This window comes from Haliaeetus leucocephalus, unplaced genomic scaffold (assembly GCF_000737465.1).
Source record: "Haliaeetus leucocephalus isolate CR32 unplaced genomic scaffold, Haliaeetus_leucocephalus-4.0 Scaffold763, whole genome shotgun sequence".
NCBI classification, from domain to species: Eukaryota; Metazoa; Chordata; class Aves; order Accipitriformes; family Accipitridae; genus Haliaeetus; species Haliaeetus leucocephalus.
The window spans coordinates 3,651,759-3,663,974 of record NW_010973199.1 but is presented as its reverse complement, the minus strand read 5'-3'; the positions used below and the strand labels follow the sequence as shown (position 1 = coordinate 3,663,974).

The 12,216-nt window shown below is 38.9% G+C and overlaps 1 protein-coding gene across 1 annotated transcript in view; it reads right to left on the bottom strand.

Annotated features, from left to right (window-relative positions):
* ATP6AP1 (ATPase, H+ transporting, lysosomal accessory protein 1) overlaps positions 1-12,216 on the bottom strand; it is a 53,548-nt gene that overhangs the window by 33,169 nt on the left and 8,163 nt on the right. Inside the window, exons 4-5 of the mRNA XM_010581302.1 lie at positions 5,990-6,183; positions 4,891-4,934 (exon numbers count right to left, since the gene is read on the bottom strand). Coding sequence (XP_010579604.1) covers positions 4,891-4,934; positions 5,990-6,183 — 238 coding nt within the window. The remainder of the gene's footprint in view (positions 1-4,890; positions 4,935-5,989; positions 6,184-12,216) is intronic.

The window sequence follows — 12,216 nt, the reverse complement described above, 5'->3', positions numbered from 1 at the left end:
AAGGTTGAACATTGGGCAATTAAAAGCAAAAGCAGAAGAAATCACTTAAGAGATGACAGCAGGATGCATATACTGTTAGTCAAGTGACCAGTTAATAAATAAATAATAAAGCTTAAGCAGTATTCTGGGAATTACGAAGTACACAGAACCGATCACTGTGAAGCAATACTCAAAACATAGTGCTTAGTTTGGGGCGTGATATGCATAATATTGGCAGCAATATTCCTTTTTTCTTCAATGGATTTAAAGCCTGACTCTGCACCCTCAACAGCATATGGAAAATTTTGCTGTTGACTACAGTGGAGGCCAAAGGAGAAATATGGTGGAATATTTCTGAAAAAGGAAGGAAGTCAAGTAAGGGAGGACCTTTCAAAGAGGTCCAAAAGCACCTCTACAGAAGATCCACTTTTAGTTCTGAAACCACCGGCAGTTGTGACAAATACTTACAACTGATAAACGTTTTCAAGCTGTATGCAGAAATTTTAACATCTGCTTATGGTAAGGAACATAACAGTTGTGAATCAAGAACCATGATTAGTGTTATTATCAGGACTGATAGAGAAATAAGCAAGCTGACCCACATTTACTGTTTCAGTGCCTTCCCACTTCTCATCCATGTACCAGTCTGGTGAATGGATATTTTATAGCCTGGACATACAGCCTTCTCAGATTTCAAGGTTATACATTACAGAAATTGTATTTCATTTTCAGGTACTGGAAGTCGACCTTATATTATTATCCTTTTTAACCTCTTCTATTTACAGTAATTATGGTCTCCTGGCTGAGTAAAATGCTTAGCTTTTGTAAAAATGCAAGCCTTGTTTTTTCTGCAGGGTTTTAACCAAATTTATTTCATCATATCAGTCAAGAATTATAGCTATGTAAATTTTCCTTCTAAAAAATTATTGCTAAAAGGATCTACTATAAGAAACGGACTTACTCAGAAAAACAACTGTTTATGTACTACTACCGCAATTATATTGGGTGTGGAGGTCCAAGGCATTACATAATGTAGATTTTGTATTCTATATGCACAGAGTGCAACTCACTGGAAATTCTCAGCAGCCTCAGCTAAAATTTGTGGAAGAAAAAATAATACATAGAAAAACGCATAGATTGTCTTTGTTTTTTCTTTCATTAAAGGAACCAATTGCTTTCTGAAATAACACGTTATTTGCATTTCACTTCAGTAAGGAGCTCCGTGTAACTATAGTTACCAGTAACATCTATAACTCTTGCCTTTAGGAAGATTCTAGAGGCAATTCCTTCATTCAGAGAAGCTGCTGTGAACACCCTTATGACAGCAGAGTTGATATAGATCTTTGTTTGCCTGTGATCAAAACTCTACCTTGCTTATGAAGTATTTGCAAATTCTTCAAGGAAAAGGGTCCAGATTGTCCACAGTATTTTAAAGCACCTAAATTACATGCCTACATGGGAACATTAGTCATCTCAGGCTCTTTCTTTAATGGAACAAGAGGCATCTCCAGATGGTGATATTGATGTTAGAGTGATTTTAGAGTGGCTCTATTGAAGGGGGTTTTTTTTAATTATTTTAGATAGCATGGATCAAGGAAACATTATGAATGTAATATAGTTGGTCTAGGTGTCCTGGTTTCAGCTGGGATAGAGTTAATTTTGTTTCTAGTAGCTGGTATAGAGTTATGTTTTGGATTTAATATGGGAGTACTGTTGATAACACACTAATGTTTTCAGTTGTTGCTAAGCAGTATTTATACTAAGTAAGTCAAGGATTTTTCAGCTTCTCATGCCCAGCCAGCAAGAAAGCTGGAGGGGCGCAAGAAGTTGGGAGGGGACACAGCCAGGGCACCTGACCCAAACTGGCCAAAGGGGTATTCCATGCCATGTGATGTCATGCCCAGTGTATAAACTGGGGGGACTTGGCTGGGTGGCGGATTGTTGCTCAGGAACTAACTGGGCATCAGTCTGTGAGTGGTGAGCAATTGCATTGTGCATCACTTGTTTTGCATATTCCAATCCTTTTATTAGTATTGTTGTTTTATTATTGGTATTATTACCATTATTAGTTTCTTCCTTTCTGTTCTGTTAAACTGTTCTTATCTCAGCCCATGAGTTTTACCTTTTTCCTTCTGAGTCTCTCCCCCATCCCACTGGGTGGGGGCGGAGTGAGTGAGCAGCTACGTGGTGCTTAGCTGCTGCCTGGGGTTAAACCACGACACTAGGGTAACACCTTCAATTAGCATAACTGCCTGCATCTCTGCCTTGGTGGAAGGATTAAACCTTTTTCCAACTCACTGAAGACATATCCCTTGAATTTCACCAGGGAGTGCAGGATTAGTGCTATTATTAATTTCTAATCCACCTTAATTTCTTTGTGTGATTTTACACGTGGATGGAAAGGATGGAAGAAACTAAATGAGAAGAAATGTTCTGGAAGGAGAAAAGTGAAAAGAAAGGAAGAGTACGAGCTATGAACAAGAGTGAAAGAATAGAAAAGAGCAAGATGAGAGGGGGGGAAATGGAAAAGAAGAGAAAGAGCAGAAAGAGGAATGCACTGAGAATCAGAGTGGAAAAAGGAGTACATGCAATAGCAATTAAAGAGCCTCATCTTATGCCGATGAAGTCACAGGAAGCTTTGCCATTGATTTTGAGGTATGCTGGATCCAGCAGGTAAGACTGACATGACAGAATGCAACCTCCTCCTGAGCAGAGAAACGTTTAGGAAAACAGGCAAAAAAATGAGTAATAATGTCAAACTCTACTGCATGCAAAAGAAAGAAAAAAGAAATACTAAAAAGAAGCATAAAGAAAGCAGTAAGTCTGAATCCCTTGAAACTTGAGCAGATTTGGATTCTGAATTCCAGTTTGGATTTTGTAATGAGCGTCATTTTAATAACGTGCTAAAAACCTCAGCTTACTCCAGCTTCTAGATATTTCAGAACAGCACATTTCTCTTGGGCAGTATCTGAGACCATTTGTTCTGTCTTACAGAGCTTCCTGTCTGCAGTGAGTAAAACAGCAGGAGAGATTTCTCTGACATTTTATTACATCGGATTTTAAAACCCTTTACAGCAGAAAGGAAAGAAGTTGCTGTGACAAACATAAGAGGCTTTGTGAACTTCTAGGCATCCTACTACAGGTCTGCATTGTTTTTCTATAGGTTTACTGCTGGTACCACAAAAAAAAATTACAAGCAATGTTTATGGGTTAACAATCCTCTTGTCACATAGCAAGTATGTGACAAATAGTATTTTACATTGCTTACCTAGGTAGGATCTAGCAGCAGTCCCTCCATAACAAACACCAATAACTCATGACCTCGCAAGCAGTTCTGACCTTGAAGGGTGTCTTGACAGTAATATTTGGCAAATGACTGTGGTTGTGCCGCAAACAGTACCTAGACATCTAGACCTGCTGGACCCAAGATTGCATGACTTGGAAGGCTGTGTTTGGGACACTTTACTACTTCTGCAATGCCTCTCTTCCGACGCTCTCCCATCTCCTGCACAGACCTTCAGGGGGATAAGTTTAAGGAACTGTGGCTCACTAACTTTCATTTGAATTAAAACTTCCTGCTGATGTTATTTCCAGTTTTTATTCAGCAATGAATTGAGTGGCTGCTTTGGCAAATAAATCAGAAGGTGAGGATTCAGCCCACACTCCCACTTTTCTAGAGTACAGCTGACACGCAGAATACTAAGTGCAGATTTTGCACTTGGCCATACAAAGTGGAACATCTTCCCTGATCCACACACCTTTTTTCTGATAACAGCTAGTTGACACTAATTGGAAAGCTGGTATAGCCTGTTCCTCCATCATCCCACAGATCCAGCATTAACTTTGCTGTTCCAAAACAAAGTGGCCTGAGATGAAGTTTGGGAAGCTTATTCTTGAGTTTGTCCAGCTGATGGAAGAAGTGTCTATAAAGAAAAAGCTAATGTTTAGCCAAGGCCAGCATTAAGTCAAGGCTTTTCCTATTTAAGATGCTCTGGGGACAAGAAAAGAGAACTAAACAACTCCTCTGCAATTCAGAGATGGAAATCCAGCTGCTTATTTGAGTATAAAAAACACACTCATTTTGGAGTAGTGCAAAAACAAAGAGAAAAAGACACACCACTGATTTCAGTACTAAGGTACTTTCCCCTGATTTTCAAATCTGTTTCTGATTTTACAGCCCCAGCTCTGGGCAGAAACAATCATAGGCACTAAGGACACTGTTTAATTGTCAGCCTACTACACTGCGCTACACTGCACTGTGTGTCCCTGAAACTACCACTACGGTGATTTGCAGACTTTATAACTCGATCTCGAATTTAGAGTAGTAAGTAAAAGCCCTGCAAAAACCCAGATGCCTCTCGGGGCCTCTTCAGTGTACGGCATCTCTTTTTCAGCCAGATGCTAGGCAAGAAAACCAATAAAAGACTCTAAAATTAAAGGCTGTGAAGGATATCAGTATTGTTTTACAAAGACTAGAACATTTCGTATTCATTCAGACACCCTCTGTTGAGACCAAGACCTTCAAAGTGCTGGATGAACCTGACACCTCCAGCTCCTGGTGTGTGAGGTAAGATGCAAGGAGGCAGTCCAAGCTGCACGGAGATGCAGGGTTCATACTCTGAACTGGGGGATCTCAGAGCATGAGCAAAGGCCCATGCCTGAAGCAGAGGTGAATTACCATTACATTTCAGGTCACAGAGCTGTGTCCATTTCAGTGGATTTTGAATCAGACACTCAGTACTTCAACACTATGATAATTGACTGCTTGAAAGTACTATGGATGGGGGGGAAAGAAAACTTTTAAATGGTAATATTAAAGCAAACCCCAGGAACTAGAGAATACAATCTGCTCAAGTGAAAACATGGGCTTAAATGATGAAATGCTAGTTATATCTTGGTCATATTGCTTACCATTTTCAGCAACTGCTTCCAGGGTGGAAATCTCATTTAAACCACTACAAAAAGAGTGGGAGAAAAAGAATTAAAAATCTTTCTAGGCAAGAACAGTGTGAACTGGAAATGTACAAAGATACTGACTGGTAAAAGGATTACTGTCAGCATCAGTGCCCCCATCATTCTCCCATCTCCTCCTTATGACATTTTTCTTCTGCAAAGCCATTAATAGTGCAAGGACCACATCTTCAGCTGATTCCTCAAACCACTCAAACTTCCTTAGCTGCAGAGAAGCCAGTGATGTTATTTTGACCAATCTCTGTGCAGCTTTCTTTTCATATGGTGTTGGCCCCTTGTGTAACACTTGTATGTGACCTCCTTAAAATGGATACCACCTCTTTTTTTGTGTAGTGACATGATAGCTATAATTGCACTTCCTTAGGACCCATTGATACATGCACCGTATACTGACATGTACAAATGCCCAAGTAACAGGCTGGGAAGAAGAAAGAGCAGGAGAAGCTGAGCAGAGGGACTCGATACACCCATGCTTTATATTTTCTAAATATACATTCACCTGAAGGAACAGTCTCTCTCTACCTCTGTTAGATCACAGTTGTCATAGGTCTAGAAACATGAAGAATTATAGCCCTCCTCTTCCTTCTAGAGTGATGGAAACCAGTCTCTTTATTCATATTAACTTCAGGTTTGTCTGTATGTTTATTTGCTTGCTTATTTATCCTGCTAGGTTTCTTGACCCCTGGAACGGCTCCTAGCAATTAATTCTGCAGGTTAATCATGTGTTGCGTAAAATAATTCAGCCTTTCTACTAGAAGTGTGTTGCCATTTAGTTTTATTAGTTGTCCTTTTGTTCTCATATAATGAGGCAGACAAAATAGCAATGCCTGACTGACTTTCTCAACATAATTCATCTATTACACCTGGTTAGCTCATCAGGGGACTTTAAAAAACACCCAATTCACCCTTGCAAGAAACACAACTTTGCTAACCCTGTAAGCTTCCACTTTGGTTTTTATGTTTCCTGAATACACGTGACATTTTCAAAAGCTTTAAAAATCAAGCACACATGTGGGTCAGTTTTGTGACAAGCTCCTACCTGACAAGTGGTTGTAGCTGAACCACCAATAAGTGTGGTTCAGATGTATTCACTTCCAGCTGAGAGACATCAAGATTAGTTACGTTTGTTAACTTCCAATATCCTGACTCCAGAAGAAAGCTCAGAAGATACTTGGTAGCCTTGCAGTCAACAGCTGGCAAAACTAAAGATGAAGGAGAAGACTGAAGAATTTCCTGTAATAAATTTATGAACAGTTTGTTTACTTGCTTAATAATTAAACACAAACTTTTTTTTTTAATGTATCCTTAATCTAATATTCAAGGTGAGGAACCACCATGGTAAACACTACCTGAGTTCTCACTAGCCTGATGCTGGCTGCAGGCTGCTCCTGGAAAGGGGCAGTGAAGGGACAATTGGGTTCCTCTTATTCCTGCACCTTCTTGGGGCAAGCTTAAGGCACTCAGTGACACCAAATTCTTACTGTCCTTTCCACACATGTGGTGGAAGAGGAGAGACAGATACGTAGAAGTTCTCAAGCTAAGAATGTATTGGAGAGACAGGTTATGAACGCTGCCAGAAGCCAAGCTCACCAGATGATGAGCTAACTAAATGCCCTCAGAGGTGCGAAGGACCGATGTCAGACACCTCAAGTTCCAGCAGCTCTGTTCAGTGCAGAGTCATACTTTGCATAATAAAAACCCTTCCTTTGTGTACATCCTGGTGGTACAGCACACAGTACAGCCAAGTGTCTAATTTGTAACTATTAATTAAAGCAAGCTACATGTTTCAGGATCTACAGAACCTCCAGACACAGACAAACAAACTTCATGTCATGTATTTTCTGTCTTTCTACTCAAAATACAAATTATAAAGCTCAGGCTGAACTGGTTCAAATAATCAAGCATCAGGGTATCTATCACTTTATTTATAATTCTCATAGCTGAGTTTCTGATGAAAATACTTGAGTGAAATTAATTAAAAAAACATTCTCATTCTATAAATCTGAAACCTGTGTAGTCAGAAAACATCCTTCCAAAGATTTTTCTTGATAATAAAATTAACTTGAAATATTCAGGGAAAGAAAATGCAAGATGGAGCCTTGAGAATGATCAAAATTAATGTACCTGAAATTTAATGTGAAAATTAGAATTTTTTCATTGAGTCCTAGTTTACAACTTGTTAACTTTGCTTTCCCCTTTTCCACATTTAAGTCTAGATTGAGTCTGTCACTTGATCCAGTATTCAGATATTCAGGTTGTTATAGACTCTCCCCCTCTAACTGATGCAAGTGTTGTAGTGCTGCTAACACTTTTTTCCTCCTACTCTTTTTCCTTTTTGTCTGTTCTCTGGCTGCCTACCACTTTTCTGACCTGCTCTGGTTCTTTCTAATTGCTCACATGTTTTCCTTCGTAGGCAAAGGCTAGTTATTTTCACGTTTCTATAGATGCTCATAAGGGAGGAGTATGCAGTATTGTCTGATTTGCCAGACTGATAGAAAAATCACTGCAGAAATTAAAATAGAGCAGAAAGAACAGATCTGGTCTGCAGGTCTTTGAGTAGCATTTTTAGCACCGCCTGGAAGGAAAGGATGATACATTTCATTTTGGTTTGTCTGCATATATGAATTTAGAGCTAAAATTCTGAGCGGTATTCAATTTTTTTATTTTCAGTATTTTAATCCCTTGCCCCCTAGCAGCAGCCAGAATGGCAGCAGCCACTTCTTCCAAGGATATATATTAAGCAGATTACTCATTTATTGTAGAATAAGATATAAAATGCATCATTACTGACTAATATCTGAATTGTGCCTCTGCTCCTAACCAATCCTGCACTGCCATCTGTCTCAGCTTCCAGCTGCTGGTATTCAACTGTTTTCCACCTGAAGGGCAGACACAGCTGGATATCTACTCATTAGCCTCAGCTAGCCATTCTGATCCCATGCCTCTTGCTTGTCCTCCTTGACATTTGGCCACTGCACACTTGTCTTTACAATACCCATATGTTGCTTTACGTATTTTAGGATTTCAACTGCCATGCATGTTCGAAACATGAGATCTCCAAAAAAAGGGTGGAGAATGAAGAGGACTACTGACAAACACCTTATTCTGCTTTCTGCTAAAGGACTAGACAAAGAGGTACAATCACAGGGTAGCTAGGAAAGGGAAAGGGAGAGGGAGAGGGGAGCGGGAAAGGGAAAGGGTAAGGGAAAAGGAAAAGGAAGAAAACCTCCTATTGTGCTGTTGGACAGATAGCAGAACTTCCTGAATTAAATGACAGAATCTTTAACCTGTCTATGGGCAGCTTACTCTGATTATGAGTACATTTACCTTCTTTAGTGTCCCCTGAAGCACCTCTCCTGAGTGAAGTATTACAAGAAGCTTCACTCTTTGATTACATATATCGCTGTTCCGTTTTTTTTCAAGGTAGGTGTGGGATGACTCTGTCCACATTTCTAGCCATCCTGAAGCTAAGTAGCTGCACTATGATAAAGCTGTACTTGGACTTACTTGCCCAGCTCTGGTCTCAGTGTTACATTAACTGGATTGATATTACACCTAAGCAGTTTGAAGCTGGAATGGAGTACATCAGGTCTATCATTAAAAAACTATTGTTAAAATCTTTGTTAAAGACTCATGCATCCATCCATAAAAGATCATGTAGGCGGACTTGTTGTTCTGAACTAGTTTATGTTTGGCATCAGAGGTGATAGACAGCCCTATAATAAAAATATTAGTTGGGAAAAAGGCTCCTGTGTCGGCTCTGGAAATATATGGGAACCTACACCCAAAGTAGGCAGGCTTTTCCATGTGAAAGAGATCTTTTAAATCTTCATCTTTTACCTGTGACTATGTCATTTAATATATTTAAAATTATTGTATTTATTTTCTACAGCATTGGTCGATAGGTTATCATAAAAGAGAAAAATCTATTCAAATAGATTTGGAAGCACACCTGTTTCTACACACAGTGCTAACTGCAAACAAAATTATCATTGTTGCATTTTAACTTTCTGATTACTGTTAATCTTATAGACTTTTACACTGTACCTGTGTTCTCCAAATGTATGCATAAAGCTATATATTATGATTTTAATGAAAATTGATCTGATGCGCTTTAACTGCTAAAATATGTTGCAGCTACAAAAAGTATTGTTGAACAAACCTCCATACCACCGTACTGTATGGTGGGAAACATGACACCAGATTTTTTTTCAAGGGTTACAGACAGATCTGAGGAACTATAGAGAGGCAAACCCGAAGTGCAAGAACGGGAAGAACTATTCCAAAGAATAACATACAGACTATAACAACAAGGAAAGATTACACTGGGAAAAAACTGAAATGGCTTTTGCAAAAAGAAGTTGTGCCTCACAGTTCTGCTGAAAATCTCTGAAGGAGTCAATAGGCATGTACACCAGGGAGTTCTAGCTGATAGATTGTACTTGGATCCACAAAAGGCACTCAGCAGAGTCTTGAAGCGAAGACTCCTAAAGAAATTAAGCTGCTTTAGCTTGAGAGAGGCAGTCTTCACATGGAAGTAGGTAAAGGATAGGTAAAGAGTAGGTAAAGAGATCACAAGCAAGGGGTAGAAAAAAGTACCTGTTACTGCACTAGGGTCTGTTCTGTTCCATATGTTCATAAATTATCTGGTAAAAAGGCATAAATGAGTTAACGAAATCTGCTGATTACACTGAATTATTCAAGATACTAAAGGCAAGGGCTGACGAATTGCAGAAGCAACTTCTGGTACAACCTCTTGGGCAACAAAGTAACTGATGAGATTCAATGTAAATTGATTTCAACAGAGCACAGGGTGAGAAAAAAAACACCACTAAATTTATGTGCACAATAAGAGATAATAGACTCAGAACTGAGTGTTACCCTTCAGTAACGAAACCTTAAGAGGCAGAACAGCTCTTTGAAAATGGCAATTCAGTGGCTGATAGTGATCAGAATTGAAAAATCAAATATTAGTAGTTTTTTGGAAAAGGCTAGAGAACAAAGCACTATCATGTCACTGAATAAATCTACAATGAACTTACATCTTGATTATTATGCAGTTCTGCATGCCCCCTTGTCAAAAAATAATATAATAAAACTAAAAGAGGTAAAGAGAAAGGAAACAAAGACAATCAAAACTATAGTAGGATCTCTGTATCACACATGGCTAAATAGTACTCCTCAGTCTATGACCACTGAGTGAGGATACGATGGAGATATAGAACCACGAATGGCAATGACTTACAATAATAATTATGCAGCTGCACAGCTGGCCACTAATTGGAGTGTGTTACCATACAGTGCAGTTCTAAGGAGCTGAGCGTTGTTTGGGGAAAGCCAAAGCTAATATTAAAGAAAAATAGTTTGTAGGGTAGGTGACTGCTTGACAAAATGTTCCCCAAGTGCTAATCTTTGTATTTTATTATTTAATTAAAAAGTTCTTTGAATGTTTAAGATAAATGATCTACCTGCAAGATTCCTTTTGTATTAACTGGAAATAGAACTCTTTTATTGCATACAAACCCATTGATCCCAAAAGCTCAGAACAGCTGCTAATGTAGCTGAACAAATCTAATATCTGCAAATGTCTCTGTGGTTTACAAGCCTATAACTCTTTTACAAATAACACTTCCTTATTGTAGTACACATGCTGCTACATGCACATATACCTTCTAAATGACATCTCCAGTTTAGGTTTGTGAATAAATTTGCATTTCTGAAGTTCAAAAGGAGCATACTCAAGTGACACGGAACGTCTATTATAGCTTAATGAATCACTTGTATAATAAAGAGTGTGAAGGTATAAAAATTTGTGATTATGCAACATCAAAAATTCTAATTTCCCCAGTGAGAAAATTCAGACCTGACCTTCACTTTGTCCTGTGTTCTGTGAATATTACGATAGAGTCTTTCATAGCATGATTAAGAAAGGATTTCTTTCCCAAAGTAGCTCAAGCGGAGTGCAACTGAACAAATTTTTGCAGCCTCTGTTACATCCAAGATGGAACTGAATGATTATATAGATCCTTTCTGGCCCTAAAAGCTAGAATTCTATGCAATAGATATTGACAAAATTCTCCATATGAGCACCTAGGTGAAAAAGAAATATTTAATTTATACATCTCGTTTTCTTTCACTCAACTTACAGCACCTCACCCCCACAAAACTATGCTAGAAAAGTATTAAGATTGCCAAGTCCAACCGAAAAAAAACTAGGAAGTGCTGGAGTTAAGGAAAGCAATTTGTCAAAGAAACTTTCCAGTTTTAAAGAAGCTGTAATGAGAAAAAGTTTCTCAGCTCCAAGACAGAAAGGGAACAGGGGCAAGGTCAGAAAGCAAACAAACTGTTACTTGACATTTATTCAGCTTGTTGAAAACCTGGGTTTAAATCTTTGCTCTGCCAGATACAGACCAAAGATTTACTTGAACACCATCCTTTAGCTGAGGACCTCCTCACTAGCCCTCAGTAGGTCCCCAATCCACTCAGTGTACCACCCAATTTCTGAATCCATCAGTCTCTGGACTCATCTATAAGCTGTATCTACAGTGCTGATGGAGTCCTTATTACAAGTCAAAAGAATAAGGTTTTAAATACTTTAATTTCCCTCCTCTTAAACATCCAGGGCCTACTTAAATAAAATCACCACATCATTAGGAGCTTGCAATGCCATGTGTACATTTCACACAGCTTCCAAAATCAAACCAGTTTTGCACTCAGGCAGCAACAAAATTTGCTCCAGACACAGCCTTGCATAGATTTTAAACCTGGAGAAAATAAGGCATACCAGAGAAGTACCAGTAGATCTGCCTGTGGACACGACCGCTGATCCTTACACTACAAATGAATATTACTGCCATTCATTCATCAGAAAACCCATGTACATCCTCTGAATAGTTGTTTTTGTGCCAGCACCAGCGTTACAATGCCATTATACGGCAAAGAGATGAAGATCTCCAGTATCAGTGATACAAGGAAGACGTGAGGTTCTTAGACAGTATAGATGCAGAGACAGGTAATATGTGAATATTTATGTATTTAATTACACATACAGCTTGCTGTGTGGTGCTTGGGAATTTGCAGTTCCTCATGTGCTCTGATACCAGTTACATTACTAATAGCTCTGTTCATACTGCACTGCCTGCAGGAATGCCTTTATGACTTCCATGTGTGAACACTTCCTTTGCCTAATTACATTTCAATAAACTGTCATGTAAGTACAACCATAGATGCTGTGCACAAAATCCATAAACCGCCTCAGTGAGGACA